The sequence below is a fragment of the Emydura macquarii genome, unplaced genomic scaffold (assembly GCF_026122565.2).
Source record: "Emydura macquarii macquarii isolate MOO-44397 ecotype Brisbane River unplaced genomic scaffold, CSIRO-AGI_Emac_v2 contig_1253, whole genome shotgun sequence".
Taxonomy (NCBI): domain Eukaryota; kingdom Metazoa; phylum Chordata; order Testudines; family Chelidae; genus Emydura; species Emydura macquarii.
This window is the reverse complement of record NW_027131390.1, coordinates 20,806,042-20,823,051: the sequence shown is the minus strand read 5'-3', so window position 1 is coordinate 20,823,051 and position 17,010 is coordinate 20,806,042. Positions and strand designations below refer to the sequence as shown.

Genomic DNA, 17,010 nt, shown 5'->3' with positions numbered 1-17,010 from the left:
AGGTCTAGAGCAATGGGCCAAAGGGGTCAAGAGGTGAGGTTGCTGCCTGCTCTTGGGCACCCTTGTCCTTGAGCTCATGCAGGGAGAAGCCACCAGGGGCATGGCTGGGCTGTGGGCTCACTCCAGGCTTCCCTCATTGGGCCAGGCCTTCCCATGTGCCAAGGCCTGTGTGTGTGTTGGGCACCCTGCTGTTGCACATGAACAATCTGTTAATGTGCTTTGATCTACTCCCGTTTCAAAGAAACTAGATCACAGCCCATTATGGAATGGTTAATGTGCATCAGCGTGCAGACAGTTTGCACCGAGGCAGGTTAGCGCAGAAGAGATCACACCCCTGGCAGCTGCGTATCTGCTGCCCTAGCCCACACCCAGCTTGCCTATGCCAAGAGAGGCTTTTGCCAGGAATACAGTATTTAAGGACAGGAGGTTAAATTAGTAAAGCAAAGCCTACATGCACATCTCTCAGCTAACTTGCCAGCTACTCTTTACCTAGGGAGGCAGGCCTCTCTGTGCCCTGGCCTGGTAGGCAGGCTGCCTGTTTGCAGCAAATCTGGTCTTGCTGAACCATCCTGGATTCAACTGCCCCTCTGGTGGGGCAGCAGAATTCTGGTTTCCCCCTCCCCTGACTCCTTAGTCCTTTGCCTCAAGTCCTACTCTTTCTGTTTTAATGTGTACTGCCCCCTACCCATCCACCCACTTCCCCTCCCATGTTCAGGTAGGGGAGGGGTTGTGGTCAGACTTGTAATTGCCCATCCACGTGCAACAGTCCATCAGGTCTCTTTGGCCAGCAGTCATTAAAAGTTAATGGCTCAGTTGCTGATTTCCATTTTTATCTCCAACTAGACCTACATCTAGTTAAACCCACTTATTCCCCTGTCTATGAAAATAAATGAATCCCTTAAATACCATATAAAAGAGCTCAGTTATGAGGAGCATTGACCGTGGTTAATAAGAGGGAAAGTGGAGGTAGTCAGCCTAGTTGGAGCACTGTATTGTTTGATTACGGACATTAGAAAGTAATTTGGCAGAGTAAAAAGAGAGCTTTTCATTTCAGACCTGCAGCAAATGTTAAGGTGCTGCTGCCTAAACAGAACAGTTCAATTTTCTTTACAGATTATGGCCCTGTTCTGGGAAAGCACATGCAGTACTTTACACAAGTCAGTGGGACTACTCACACTACATGTGCTTTGCTGGTTCGGGGTGACATCTTTAACTGCATACAAAAGGCAGTATCCTAAATAAGTGTAACCTATGTCATTAGATTCTTTTTACGTTTGGAGCATAAACTGCTGGTATATGCCAAAAAGGAATTTAATGAGATGAATTCTCCTCTCATTGGCACTGAAGTCAGTAGAGTTACACCAGGTTTATACTGATGTAAACAAAAACAGAATGTGGCCCAATAGCTGTACTTATTTTTGCAAGTTTCTCATTGCAGTGAGTTAACTAACAGGATTAATCTGAGGTCTGAACATCGTTATCCAGGTAACACAATACTGCTCCGCCTGCCAACACAACACTCCACACTCACTGCTGTCATAGAAAGCTAGAGCGACTAATGCTGCACTCATCTAGCCATTTCTATTTTTCAGAGTGCTGTGAGAATATTATGGGTTAGGTTGAGTTTGACAGATGGGTATGCAGAGGTGTGAAGGAGGGAAACTGAGGAATTTTCCCTCCCCATATCCCACTGTGCAGGATCTGGGTACCATTATAATCTCTGTTCCCCCTAAACAAATTGCCCCCACAAATATCTTTAGAAAATGTATCCATAACACTCATATGTGTAATGGGGATATTATGACACCTAAATCCTTAATGTTTGTCAGATGCAACCACCACAGCAAAGAAGCATTCATTAGCTATCAGAGCTCAGAAACAAGCTCCCCTCCCCTGTATGTTAGCACTGGCTGCTATATCCTAACTTAGTTCTCATGCTGCAGCTTTTAAAACTTCCCTAGAACTGTGCATGATGTAAACTGGGATGCGAGGGTCTCCGGCTTATAACAGTGGCTGAGCCAGAGATCACATTGGCAATGAGAATGAAGAGCACAGCACAGTACCTGAGTGTTTTGGCCCCCCAGCATTTCATCAGACTTAATGAAACATAATGAAAGGAAGCTAAGGAGCATTTTCCAGGATGCCTAGGGAAAGAGCAGTTAGAGAAAAGCAGGGATCCAACATGAGCTGAATATGATTAAGTGGGTTATAACTATTGCTCTGAATAAAACAGAATTGATGTATTTAAATAATCTACAGCAATCCCCTGGCATTAGGTCCATTTAGCTGTTTCCGCCTCTGACATCTGACAGCCACTCATCAGAAAGGATTCCTCCTCATTACCTCCACCATTTAAACAGAGGCAGAAATGTGAAAACACGATTTTGACCATCTGTAGTCAACGGGATCCTCTCTGGAAGCAATTTCCCTGCCAGGTTAACGTGTGTGATAACAGGAGACACTTGGGGTCTGAGTGCTTGGTAATGCAAGAGAGGTGAGTAGCTTAAATACACAACCAGATCAGTATGCAATCGAAGTTGTTACCATCAAGAGCTGTTCAGTGGTCTGTGTGAAATGGCTTTGGTGGCTTAGTTTAGTCCTTGGCAAAACAAGGGGCCATACTACACACTATTACACTCAGGGCCAGCCCAGCTGGCTCAATCTTACCCCAAAGACAGCCCCTTGGAGTCAGAACTGAGGCACAAGGGTGGATGGCAGCCATGCCAGTGCCCATGTTGTATTTCTCATGTGTCTGAACAGAGAACTTGAATCTCACGTCCCCATGCCACAGAAACCACAGAGTTATGATGAAAGCAGAATGTCCAGTACAAAATAACTCTCCATGCACACGGGAAGGGATTCACTGACTTAGGGCCCTTTCCAGCTCTAACAGCTTTGATTCGTGTAGTTTGAGTGTGATGTACAGGATGTAAGCTAAACCCAGCCCACTTTACTGCTAATAAGACTTGCAACTGTCAAGGCATTTTGCAGCATGTGTAAAAGCTCCCTCACCCTCAACCACTTATAGCACACCCTTAAAAGCCTGATACTCAAATGTGTTCCCTATAGTATACATATGCACTGCGATGTGTCAGTAGTGCTGAAGGCTGAGGCACAGCTACTGTTCTGCTTCTCAATGGATGTCCTTAGACCCTGTGACACAGTGCGCTGTATGTGTTCTTCCAGCTACTCAAAAAAAGCAGAGAAATCCAATTTAATTAAAGTGCTTTCTCCCACATATTCTCATCTTTCTTTATTCACAAGCACCACAGATTATCTTTTTCCTCAGATTAGGTGGGCTCAGTGTAGTCATGGCTTATAGTCATTTAGGAGACAGTGTCCCACCCAACTCTGGCAGTGGTGCAAAGATAGAACTCAGTCTGAGAACTCGTCGTCTCATACTCTCCTTCATTAGAAAGAGATGATCAAACCCACCTGAGGCTGCTTCAGGGTCAAGAGAATCTGCTGTGAGAAAACCATCTCCATAATTGCTTCTCCTCCTTTGGGAAAGGAATGCACTTGGAGATCTTTTTCATTCTTACTACTTCTCTTCAGCTAGTTGAAAGGGCCCTGAAGACTCTCGTGGGAGGAATTTTTGTTGACAAAGTGCTGAGATGTCTATGGAGGGAGTTGGGCTCCAGGGCCCCTTGTTTGGCTTTATGAAGAGAGTCATTTAATAAATGATTGAAATGATGCCCCAAAATGTTTGCTGTGAAAGATGTCGTAGGGCTGAGCTTCGGACTTGTGGGTAAAAGGCCTCACTTGGCTCCTAAATTACTTGATTGTTTTTAGGCATGAGTTTGAATCCGTCATCCAGTATGGACCTCCTGTTGCGTCTTAACTTCCTTTGCCTCTCAAGGTGGATGATCATACCCACCAGGAAGCTGGCAATAAGGAACAGCACAATCCCTGCAACAGCCACAATGATGAGTGTGGCCTCCACTTGCTCCACAGCCATCTTAAATCCAAACACAACGACCTTATGGGACTCATCCTCAGGAGGTGTCTCTGAGAGCAAACAAAAGGAGAAGGTGACTGTTGGGGGGTGGGAATGAGACAATTTAAGAAGCCTGAGAAACATGGAGAAAGGGGAATCAAGGGGAAGGAGAGACTTAAATATATGGGAAGGCCCTATCAGTTGTTGCTTAATCCTATAGGACCCTCATCCTTCAGGTTGTGTAGGAATTCACAAAATGAGCAATAGTTTGCCCTTCTATAACCCCTTTCATCCAAGGATCTCAATGAACTTCACAAACATTCATTCATTAAAACGCTCACATCCCTGGTATCATTGTCCCCCATTTTACAAATAAGGAAACTGAGGCAGAGACAAGCAAAGTGACTTGGCCAAGGTCATACAGCAAGTCAGTGAAAGAGATGGGAATAAAACCCACAAGTTCCGTCCCTTTAGTCACTATGCAGTAAGCATTAGAAAGCTCTTCACAGCGAGTGCTGTTGCCAGCTTGCTAATCCCATGTCTAGTGTTGATATCACTCACAATGAGACTCATCCTGCATCATTTTTGCTGCTGTTTCAAGCCACTGGCCCCCGGCAACTAAATGACCATGATCAGACTTGACCATGAAAATAAAGGTCACCTTTAAGTGCTTTATTAAGAACATAAGAATGGCCTGAGTAAGATGAAAGGCCCATCTAGCCCAGTATCCTGTCTTCCTACAGTGGCCAATGCCAGGTGCTTCAGATGGAATGAACAGAACAGGTAATCATCCAATGATCCATCTGCTATCGTCCACTCCCAGCTTCTGGCAAACAGAGGCTACTGTGTCTTAACTAAGCACAGATATTTTGAGCATAGAGAGATTATTGAGGAGGAGCAATTCTACTGATAGAGCACAGAAGCAAGCAGAGCCTACCCCCCCCATTCACTTTGCTTATGATTGCACCCCACAATAACACAATTCCCCCCATATTTATACTTGGAGAACATGCTACTCCCCAGCCCAGAAGCACATAGAAATAGGGTGAGATGGGGTTTCTTGTGCCCCCTCTCCCTTCTTGGGGACCTGCACAGATGCAATCCCAACCTGATGCAAATCTTCTGTCTGTAGGGTAAGCTCAACCAGCATGTTCACCAAACAATATAGGAGGCTTTTTCAGCAGTGTAATGCAAATCATACCTTCTTTTGGTTCTGAGATCACGGGCACTGGCTCTGAAAGAAAATGATAAATTATGTTGCAAGGAAAAAGGTAAGCAATGTAGCATTTATGGCAAGGGTATTATCTATGCTGGATACAATTTTCAAAGTCCCAATGACTTTCAATGAGAGTTAGACTCCTAGGTCAATTTTGAAGAAGTTACCCCCTCTATATACTCTGACCCCCCTACAGCACAAGGGCTTGTAGAAGAGAGTGGAGACTAGCTTCCAAACCGCTTCAAAACCAGTTGGACAATTAGAGCAAGAACAAAGAGAGCAAGAGCAAATATTAAATATAAGAACGTAAGAATGGCCATACTGGGTCAGACCAAATGTCCATCTAGCTCAGTATTCTGTCTTCTAACAGTGGCCAATGCCAGGTGTTTCAGAAGGAATGAACAGAACAGGGCACTTATTGAGTGATCCATCCCGTTGTCCAGTCCCAACATTTGGCAGTCATAGGCTTAGGGACACTCAGAGCAAGGGGTTGCATCCCTGACCACCTTAGCTAATAGCACTGAGGGACCTATCCTCCATGAATGTATCTAATTCTTTTCTGAACCCACTTATACTTTGGGCCTCCACCACATCCCCTGGGAACAAGTTCCACAGGTTGACTGTACATTGTGTGAAGAAATACTTTTTTTTTTTCCCATTGAGTGACCGACCCCTGGGTCTTGTGATATGTGAAGGGATAAATAACACTTAACAATGGCTTCCATTTTTACAGATGTGATTGTATATGTCCACAGTTCATAGCAGCATAAAATTGTTCCTGCAAATTTTTTTTTAAAAAGGCCAAGTAGGAGGTCCTTGCATAATCTACGTCTAAAGAGCTGTTTCCTAATCCTTCTTTGTATTATGTCTCTATGGTGAATGTCACGTACTGCTTCGGGCTGTTTTCTGGGTTCCAGCTCAGACCTGGACTTTATTAATACATGGTGATTATTTTTTAGCACTTTTGCTAGATTTTTTCTCTTTTTTTCTGCTGACTTCCCTTCCATCCAAGATAGACAACAATATAAACCTAATAATATCCATGGCCCTGTAAACTCTGGGTCCAAAGTATTCATTAGCCCCCAAATACTGTTTGTATGATGTTAACAAGGAGCAGCTTAAATTAATAATACTTCAATTAATGAATGTGTTTAGAGCACTCTGAAGTACTGTAAGTGCTAACTATTGACATTATCTGAAAGTATACTTAAGTTATTTATGAAGATGACTGCATAGAGATAGCTGCTGCTCTCTCCCTACCTGGTCTGGGTAAGACACTGTAGAGAGCCTCCATGCCACCATGAATGTGATCTGACACATGGCAGTGAAGTAACCACGTTCCAAGGTTCCTAACCACCATCTCCACCATTTCGAAGGTCCCGGGAAACAGATCCACAACATCTGCCCTGTAACTCCTGCCGCTCTGGCAGAAGGGGAGGGAGGTGGTTAGTATGCAATGTTTCATGTATTTTTAGAGAACTCAGATCTAGAGCAACAAGGGCTGTTGGGCAGAATCATAAGAGTTCTAACAAAAGGTTACAAAAAGCAACGGCAGGGTCCTAACTGGAAAAGGAGTGTAACCTGCTAAAGGCTGATCTTGAGATCGGTTAGATAGGGAGATCAGCACAACACTGGGATCCACTGGGTCTGCTTTGGGCACCCAAAATCATCTCCTCTTGCTGGTTACATGACAATGCAGCGAACACATCCAACCGCTTGAAGATAATTAAGGGGCCAAACAAATGTAATGGTATCCCAGCCCCAGCCTTCACTCGCTGCTGCTCTCTGCTCTGCACTCAGCAGGAGATTCTCACCCTGTACGTGAAGGTCTCAGCATGAAAATGGACTGTGTGCACATCAGTCTCATGGCCCATTCCCAGCAGGTACCAGTTCACCCAGTCTCCTTGGTACGTGGTCAGCCCAGGCAAGTTTGCATAGAGCTTTCCATTGATGGCTGTGGGGAAGACAACATGTTGAGGAAGCAAAAGTATCTGTTATTTGAATGGTAAGGACCTTACACTATGTCAGTACAAGAACAGTTTTCCTGAAGGCAGGTTAAACATTTCAAATCTCAACTAGGGTCAAGTAAATCAGACATTTGCCTCTTCTGTTGTGAGATTCTCACAAAGCATGACTTCCTAAGGTTTTGTTAATCACCTCCCAACTCAGCTACTGCACCTGCTTTTAAGATGGGTTGACTGAGGCATAAGAGGGTCGAGTGACTTGTCCCAAGGGGAGATGGTGTCAGTGGCTCAAGCTTGGATAAATCTCAGAATCCTCCTCCTTGCTGCTCTTTTGCTTTTACTAAAGAACTTTCCATTTCCAAGAGCTGATGTCAGAAGTAGCAGCTGGGTACTTTGGAGGATCAGGATATGGAAATACGGTCTTTGTAGCCTAACTGCAGTTGTGCATTTTTTAAACTCTTGGCCATGCACTTACTGAGCAATAGAAACATTACAGGTCCCCATCAACAGGCAATTCCAGCATCCTAAATGTCGTCATACATGACTCTGAGATGCTGATCATTTGTAAAATACTACTCATTGGGCTGTCATTTCACAATTAGCACAGCAACAATGAGAACTGCACCTGGTCAGCAAATGAAATAGGGATCCAAAACAATAAAAGAGCAGAAAAATAAAGCAAGGCAGCACACAGGGAACTGTGCTTGAGAGGGACATGTTCTGAGGCAGGGGCATGCACAAAGTGGGGGGCAAGCAGGGGTAAGATCCCCCCCATCTGTCAGAGGCACAGAACTCCCCTGGCTCTGGGGCTGTGCTGGTGAGGAGAGGAAGGAGAGCGGACTCCTGTGGGGCCCAGGGAGGTCAGGTGGCAGGGGGAGGGAAGAGCAAGTGCCTGCTGGGGCTAGGCAATGGTGGCAGGGGGAAGGGAGGGAAGGAAGCACAAGCTCTTGCCAGGACCAGCAGTGAACATGCCCCCCCAAAAGGGGTCAAGGTTAAATTCCTGCACACACCCCTGTTCTGGGGACAGGAACTTCTGGCACTTGTACTTGTCTGTTCCCTCTCCTTTAGTTGAACGATAGTAATGACTAGCTGTCACCTAGAGACAGCTGTGATGGGGGGCTTTTAAATGCCACAGTAATAACAGCAGCAACACAGGGCCTGATTCTGTGTGGTGCTGAGCACCACTACAGTCAAAGGAAGCTGAGGACCCTCAGCAGGAATCAGGCCCTTGTATACTAGGCGTCTGTCGGCCAACGCACGAGGTACTTTACGCAATTAGCAATCTAAATAACACCTACAAATCTAAAAAGCAAGTTGCTTCTGACTGGATCCCCCATTTTGGTAGGACCAGAGAGAGATGCAACTCATGGACTGACTTTCCCTATCTCACCACCTTTGTCAGTTAGGGCCATGCAAATCGCAAGGACAGCTCTGAATGGGACCCAGTAAAACCCATGAAGTGAAAGTCACGCACCATGCATTTTGTTGCTTTCCACAAACTCTTCATCCTGCAGGTTGATTTTGCTCCGATTCCCATGTGCATAAGTTTTCACATTTTCCTTCAGGTACCAGGACTGATTTTCATCAAAAACCAGGAAGAGGAGTGCAAACTCCCTGTTGATGCCCTTCCTTCTCCCATCAGAGTGCAGCGTACCTTTAAGGCAGACCTTTAGGGGGCCAATTAGGCCACTGTACATATCCTAATAGGAAAGAGAAGAAAGTCTGAGGTGTTCAAAGCTGGGGATTTTCCTCCCATCCGTCTTGCACACAGCTCTGCTATCGTTCAGCACCCTGACTTGTTCCCTGCAGTACTCTCCATAAAATACATTGCGAGCCACTGAATAATAATCAGTCCTGTTTGTGAAACACATTTTATTGGAAAGAGTTAATGGAAGCTACAAGTGCAGAGTCAGATGTTAGCAGCTAATTACTGCTGTGCAGTAAATGCAACGTGGAGCTGCCACTATCCTACTGTGAGTGGGGGACTTTGAGCCAACCCTTAAGAGGTGCATACATCTGCTCCATAGCTAGCCGGTTCTATAAGGTCTTGCAAAATGGCCTTACCACCTCCCTGCCCTGTTTGTCCCTTGGGGGGCCACTAGCAAAAAGTGAAACTGCAGCTCACTCCCCCCCCGCCTACAGAGAAGATAGCAGTGATTGGGGGAGGGTTCCTTGGACTCCCAAACAGAGCCCAGGATAGGTGCTTTTTAGGTATGCACATCAACAGACATAATATTAATGAAATAATAAAATATTTTCCATTTAATGCACTGGCTGCACAAACATCTGGGTTTGGGGATAAAACACAAACGGTTTTTGTGGCTAAATGAGACACTCCACGGGCAGGATTCTCAATTAATTAAAGTATTTTGAAGTTTAGGGGGCTTTGCTTTTTCTTTGTTAAATAAATCCATATATTGTAAAATGCTATAAATGTTCAAAGTTCCCTGAATTATCTAGGCTAATTCTGGATGATTTCTGCCTTTCCAAATTTAGCTCTGAGCTGTCTAGCAAGGCAAAGCCATCACTAAAGGGAGGATTTGAAAATGCTGTATAAATATCTGAAGTGTGTTAACATCAAAGTGGGGAATGAATTATTTTATGAGGGACAATATCAAGAAAGGAAAAATTTAGGCTTAATGTCAAGGATAAACTTCCCAACAATGAGATCTATTCGCCTGTGGAATTGTCTCTCTAAGAGACATGATGGAAGCTCCATCATATGAGACACTGCATTCTAAACTGGGCCAAACTCTAAAACAGTGGTTCCGAACCTTTCTGGCTCATGGGTCATAGATACCATTTTTACAACCATGAAGGGCCACCAGTCTCTGCCAGCAGGTCCCCACCCCCACTGCAGCCAGACGGAAGGAGGAGCCTCCTTGCTGATCTCCTGTCTCCCTGGCTGCAGCAGGGAAACCGCACGCATCCTGTAGCCCTATGCGGTCCCCTTGGGTTCCTAGTCAATGGATCCCTTCTGCAGCCAGGGGGATGGAAGATCAGTGCTCCCCTCCCTCTGGCATCAGCAGGGTTCCCAGCACATAGGTGGAGCGCTTTGCTGTGCTACAGCCAGGGGGAAGGAAGTGCTGATCTCCCCTTCCTTCCCCTCGGCTGCAGCAAGGAGCCTGCACTGGTCTTTTAGCCCCATGGAAATGCACTCAGCCTAGGTCCTTAGGCAGCGGCTCCCTTCTGCTGGTCACGGGCCACTTTTGGCCCCGGGCCACAGGTTGGGAACCACTGCTCTAATATATATCCTACAGGGAACACCCCCACCTTGTTGCCTGGGAGACTGCCTAGATGATCTTTGAGCTTTTCCATCTACAACTGGTTTTATTCTAAGATTCCAACCAAGTTTTACCTTTACAGGATCCACCATGGAGTAGTAAACCCAAGAAACACAGGCAGAATCATTTGGTCCTGGACCGGATCTTTCAGGAACGTCCCAGCGGTAAGTTACAATGTCACCTGAGAGACAGACAGTAGTAGTTGTTGTTATTTGTTCTACAGAAGCAACTAGCAGCCCCAGCCATGGGCCAGGACTCCCTTGTGCTGTACAGACACTGAACAAAAAGATGGTGCCTGCCCCAAAGAGTGACATTATGTTAATCTCATTGGACATTGCAGATTCTTTCCCTAGCTGTGAACAATAGAATAGAGGCTTTTTCCTCCTCTTACAAACAAAAGAGGTGGCATATTAGGGAGTGGGAAAAGATCTGAACCCCAACTTGTGGAAAATCACCTCACTTTTACCTGCATCACCCTGGACTAATGCTCTCCAGGGAAATTCTGGCTCACTTTACATGAGGCTTGAGGTGACCTTTGGAAGCTTTAAAGTATATTCACAGAGGTGCCTGCCACTCTCATTCAAATTTAAGTTTTTATTATATATTAAATGCAGTTTTAAAAATAGAAGCTGACAGAGTCCGGATAGCTTATGGGGGCTGTGTAGTTAGGATACAGAGCCTATGAGATTCCGGCTCTCATCAAGCTCATGCTGGTAGTGACCAAAAGTTGTGCCCTTGAGTGGGGGCTGTGCAGGGAAACAAGTTAGTGGTCTCAGCAGTGCCTAGCAGATAGTTGTCCACATCATAAAAATAATGCTGTCACAGTCAAATGTCACTAGTTGGTCCCCTCATTGGCAGTCTCAGGGCATGGCCAAACATTGATGGCACTAAACATCCCTGTGGCTGAGAGATGGAGATGGAGAGGCAGTACTCTAGCCACTATTAGCACCAATTAGGTTCCGTGGCAGAGGCCTGATTGGTCAGAGGTGTGTCTGATTATTAGGCCACACTGGGGTTAGGAAGCTAATGAGCTAATTAGCCTGTTAACAGACAAGTGATTTAAAAAGACTCAGGAAGTGAGTTGGAAGGGGGAAAGAGAGGGAGCGAAACAGGCGGCTAGGCGAGACTGACAAATGGAGGCCTGGTCTACACTTACCTTAAAATTCAGCGGCAGTCAACGGGAGTTACGCAAGCTACGCAGAGTAGTTTGTGTAACTCCCATTGATTTCTTAACTTCCATTGTGCGCGGTGTCTTTACTGCACTGTGCCACTTGAGGGGGTGATTTTAACAAGGCGACTTCCGGATCGATTGAGTTGGTCTTCACTGACTGCTCAATCGATCTGGATAGATCGATCTGACGGCGGCGAATTCACCGCCGTCAGTGAAGACGTACCTGGAGTTTGTTGAGTAGAGAGATGCCTTACTTTTCCTGGCCCTTCTCCCCCTTTTTATTTGGAGAAGTAGTTAGTTGAAATACAGTGCAAAGGTATGGAGACACTGCTATGTACTGATGGAAGGATTAAAACACTAAGCTACACGGTGGTGTTTACAAGCAATAAGTCTCAGAGTGGTCTATGTTTGTGGAAAAGGTGGGAGTGCAGCATCCTGCCCAGTCACAACTGGGGGCTTCTCTGGGATTTGCCTGCATCCATGTGAATGGAAAAGCCGGTGTAGGGATTTGGCAGCCTGGGTGATGGAGGGAACCCTGCAATGGCTGGAGGAGCAGCAAAGAAAGACCCTGAAGACTTTCCAATGATCCCAGCATGCAGAGAAACAGCCCTGGCTTGCCTGTTAATGGGCTAACTAGCTTTCAATCCCAGTGAAGCCTAATAATCAGGCACCCACCAGACCACTCAGGCCTTCTAGAGGAGCCTAATTGTTGCTAATAGTGACTAGAATGTTGGCCCAAGCTCCATCTCTCCATGTTCTGTCTCAGTCCTAGAGGTGAGCCCTCCAGTGTAGGGGAGCACTGGTGGTGAGCAACATTGGGGGAAGGGGAATTTGCACTGCCTCTACCCGGGCTGGCTGCCTTCTGAGGATAAAGAGAGGTTGTTACTGCCCAGGGCTGCTAAGCCAGCATATTAGATGAACAATAAAAACACATTGCAAATGAAAGGCGGGCTTCTATTCAGCTCCAATTGCTTATCACATTAACACACCAGAATAACTTCTACCCTCCTCGCTGAGTCTTTTCAACAGGTTGAGTCATCATTGCCTGGATATACAGATGTTAGCCCATGCAACTGATAGCTGACCATTGACTCACCAGGCTTTGCAGCTTCCACCTGTCCATCATTCCTTTCCAGTACCCCGTGTGCATGAATGGAGTAGGGTTGGGTAGCATTGTTCTTAAACACAATGTTGAGGACGTCTCCAACTTCTGCCCAGATAAAAGGCCCTTGAGACAGGAAGATCACACTAAGAGACCTGCAGGTGCCATGAGTGCAACTCCCATCAATGGCCAAAAGTGAGTATTTCTCTCTATCATTTATTGATATCACATTAGTGTGGGAGTGGGAGGTGAATTCCAAAGTAATTCCCCAAAGTAAGGAATCAGAGTCAAACCCACATTCAAGATGACCTTGAAAACTCAGATTGTGAACTCTTCAAGGCAGGGAATGTGTCTTGTTACGATCACAACAGCCAGCACAGTGAGATCCTCACCAGTCCTGATCTCTGAGTGTTACCCTAATCCGATTGATATATAAACATCATCATCAACTACAATCCCCAACGGTCTGGTTTAACCACACCTGACAGTGTAAAATGCCCTGAAACTGTGATAGCTCACAGCTGTAATCTGCTGTTTTAGGCTGAATGGGCTGCCTCACATTGCTTGTGCTGTACTGAAATATCCTGGAGTGAGGCAGTGGAGCTGTTGTCTCCTTAGACTCTGATGAGAAACCAGAGCATGCTCCTCTGCTTCATAGTGCCTGGTTCCTTCTTAATGATGCTACACAGAGAAGTTTCTTTCACACTTGGAGATTTTATAGAATCATAGAAGGAAGGGACCTCAGGAGGTCATCTAGTCCAACCCCCTGCTCAAAGCAGGACCAACCCCGACTAAATTTCCACCCATAGCTTTCAAAGTGCTTTACAAAGGTGAGGTTTATCCCTACTGAACAGACAGGGTGGAGAACAGATGTGAGAACTGACTTGGCCACAGTCACACAGCCAGTCAGAGGCACAGCTGGGAGTCAAACCCAGCTCTCCCAAGTCCCAGTTCCCTGGTTCACTCTCCAGGACTGAGCCTCAGCCCTGTCTGAGTGAATGATGCAGCACTCAGATAACTGCTTACCCAATATCCCTAAATGCTCCTCATCACTGGTCCTGTTCTTGGGTATCCTGAATGTCCCATCAGTGTATTCCCTGTAAACTGCCTTCTTGTACTTGGAGCCCAGAAGTCCGTTCTCATTGCTCAGAAATAGGCTGCCATAGCTGAGAAATGCAAAGTGCTGCGTTACAGTAACACTGCTCTGTTTGCATTAAAGACACGACACTTCTCTGTGGGCAGAGGGTTCGTTAGCTGAACCGGTTTCTTTCTGAAAAGTACCTATTTCATATATGAAACCAGCAGAGGGAGCTGAATGGCACTGGTGGTTGGTAAGAGGACACAGAGCCACAACTTCCAAGTCACCCTTTGGAATCTGTGCGGGGATGACAGTAATCAAAGTTACCTCACTACCTTATAATGAATGGCTGCTCACTGGCTTACATTAAGGGAGTTTGGGAAAGATGTTTGCATCAAAAAAACTACCTCAGCTGGCACCAGTGGGCAGCCAGGACTGAAAATGGGCCACAGAGAGTGAATTTCCCTCTCACATACAGATATGCAAGGAGATACAGCATATAGGGAGGAAAAACACTGCCAATATTTGGGTTAAGAGGGATAATTGGCCCCCGACATCCCAATGAGGGCCATCTGCAGGCCCATGGCACAGGCAGCCAGTGTCCATCCAATCAACCGAGGTTTGGCTCACTCCAGAAAAATGTCATTTCCCCTGTTTTAATGGGTTTTACAAAGCTTTACCAAAAAGCTTTGCCTGAAGGTGCCACAGGCTTTCCCCAAGGTGCCCTCTTTACCTTTCCTGCCCAGAGCTGTTGTGGTGTTCCAGCTCCCAGCTGCGATCTGGGGAGTAGTCCCACTCCACCTCCTGTGCCATGATGTAGTGTGTCTGCACTTCCTCGTACCGGGGGTCAGGAGCCGGTGCCCCTTTGCCACACTTTGAAACAGAGTAATGCTCCTTCATCCCAGACTGGTAATGGTTGCTAGTCTGACAGTAGATCTCAAAAGTCCCTAGGGGCCGCACAAACAGAAAGATCAGCTCTAAAGATCCAAGCAAGTCCTTCCTTACCACATGAGAGAAACTGGGAAATAACTGTATTATTTTTTATTAATATGGTGCATACCTCCGGGTGTCTGTTTATGATTAAGCTATTATTAGAGGAGCCACGCAGGAAGGCAAAACAATGGCCTAGCTAAGGAACATCCCAGCAAACATTCGTACACACTAGCCAAGTTATTGGCTGTAAAGAAGCTACCTGCCTGGTGCCAACAAAGTTACACAGCTGTTTTGGCAAGTGTGAGAAGAGAGAGATCAAAAGACACCAACCAGTTAAAGGCTTCATCCTGCAGAAAAGGAGGGGAAGGCAGGGCTGTCAGAAAACAGGCTGACACACACGCTGAGCTATGAGACACAGGGATGAAAACAAGCCCTTAGATTCAGAAAGGAGGTCTGGAATAAACTGGACCTACCTGAGCTATAGATAGAGATGTTAAGCTTAGGTATGATAAGATGCATATATGGCCTTTTGTTTTTAACTCATTTTCCTAAATGCTGTGTTCCCTTTGGCAAAAAAATACTTTGTTCTGAAGAAGCAATTTCTGTGTCACTGCAAGCGTATTCTGCCACAAGTTGCTGGAGTGAAAGGAACAACAGGGGTCAAAACCAAGTGGGCCTGTCAGGTTCACACAGTTGGAAAATGGGTGCTCTAGTCCAAAGATCCAGTTGATGAGTGGTATGGCTGGGTGGTTCCACCCAGAGTGATGTGCAGGAAGCCAGTGCTGTCACGTGAGGGGTGCACTCAAGAGGAAATGAAAGGGGTCTAAAGTTCAACTCACCCTGTGAACCTGACGCCACCTCCACAAAAATCAGTATGAGAGAACAAATATTAACATTTGAGATAACTTCCCTGATGCCCAATCAGCTGTGCAGGCATCTACCTTCATGATCAGGCTGCATGAGGGCGGTAGCAAATGTGTGAGGGAACAGACTGGTTGCATCTTTCCTCATCCCATTCATCTGAACAGTGTTTCCCTGGAACACAGCTCCATGCACATCTGCTTCAGAGCCCAGGCCCAGGAAGTGCCAGGATACAGTGTCCTCTTTACACAATTCCAGCTTGGGCAAGTTATAGAACATAAATCCATTAATTGCTACAACAGAAAAGAATTAAAACCACACGGTTACACACTGGCCTGGAGGTCATCTCTGTACACACGCTCCTACAGTGCAGGGCAACCTATCTGAATTGCATATTGCCCTGTATTCCTCATTACAGCTCACCAGAAATTCACCCTGGTATCTGTTTGAGTCACAGCAGTGCTTCATGTCCCATTACCCATTCACCAAGACATTTCTATGTGGAGAATTTTCAAAAGAGGTGCCATTTGATGCAAAGCAGAAATTTAATTCCCAAGTCCACCTGATCTCTCCCCTGCCCCCCAATAGCATGTCCAAGGCATTCATCACTGGGATCCTTAAGTGCCAGGACAGTATTTAGCTATTCCAGAGTTTTTAGGACCAGGGTTGAGTTAAAGATGGACCCAAGCCTCATAGTTCTGGGCCCAAGGTTTATAGTTCTGCTTTCACTGCCTACATAAGAGAGAGCACAGAGCCATACCATGCATCCTGTTGGATTCCCTGAAGCCAGCATCCTTTTTCACAAAAGCCTCTTCCGTCCTCAAATAGTATTTCATATTTGCAGATAAATACCAGCTGAGGTTCTCATCAAATACACTGAACAGGAGGTAAAATTCCTTGTCGATCCCTTTCTACAATAACAACAGGAATGGTCATTCATTTTTAAAACATACAGATCACGCATTAACTGTTGAAGTACCAGCCGCTTTGCATGATGGTCATTTCTATTTTTTTGTTTCTTAAGTTGGCCACTTCCACTTCATAGGGGGCCAAATGCTGATCCCTTTACTCATGTTGAGTAGCACCTTACTTTACAAGTGGTCTGAGAGCAGCACTGGGACCATATGTGGAGAAAGTTGCTCCTCATCATGAGTAAAGGGATCAGCATTTGGCCCAGACTGAAAAGTAATTCTCTACTTCCTCCACAGTCCATAAGTTCAAGTGCTGGGCACTCCCCACCAACTCCCATTAGGGTCAGAATCAGAACTCTCCCCACTATGCAGGTTCAGGAGCTGGGCTCATCCCACTCTCACCTAATACAAGATCAGAATCCAGGATTGTTTCCTACAATCAAGCCTTGAAAACTTTGTCAAGTTCAGTTTGAACTGACAGAAGCAAAGAGACTTCCACAACTTCTCTTTAAGAACCTATTCCACATCCTTATGTTTTCCTGTTAGGAGAACT

At 45.8% G+C, this 17,010-nt stretch overlaps 1 protein-coding gene across 5 annotated transcripts in view; it reads right to left on the bottom strand.

Moving 5' to 3' along the window:
* Positions 1 to 3,231: 3,231 nt before the first annotated feature.
* The window catches only part of HEPH (hephaestin), a 29,211-nt gene continuing 15,432 nt past the window's right edge, over positions 3,232 to 17,010 (bottom strand). For all 5 annotated transcript variants that reach the window (XM_067548307.1, XM_067548308.1, XM_067548309.1 and 2 more), the window contains 11 exons: positions 16,307 to 16,457; positions 15,627 to 15,839; positions 14,486 to 14,699; positions 13,701 to 13,840; positions 12,669 to 12,800; positions 10,476 to 10,582; positions 8,592 to 8,817; positions 6,968 to 7,107; positions 6,414 to 6,576; positions 5,139 to 5,171; positions 3,232 to 4,008 (listed from right to left, as the gene is read on the bottom strand). In XM_067548307.1, coding sequence (XP_067404408.1) covers positions 3,770 to 4,008; positions 5,139 to 5,171; positions 6,414 to 6,576; positions 6,968 to 7,107; positions 8,592 to 8,817; positions 10,476 to 10,582; positions 12,669 to 12,800; positions 13,701 to 13,840; positions 14,486 to 14,699; positions 15,627 to 15,839; positions 16,307 to 16,457 — 1,758 coding nt within the window. In that variant the 3' untranslated portion in view covers positions 3,232 to 3,769. The remainder of the gene's footprint in view (positions 4,009 to 5,138; positions 5,172 to 6,413; positions 6,577 to 6,967; positions 7,108 to 8,591; positions 8,818 to 10,475; positions 10,583 to 12,668; positions 12,801 to 13,700; positions 13,841 to 14,485; positions 14,700 to 15,626; positions 15,840 to 16,306; positions 16,458 to 17,010) is intronic.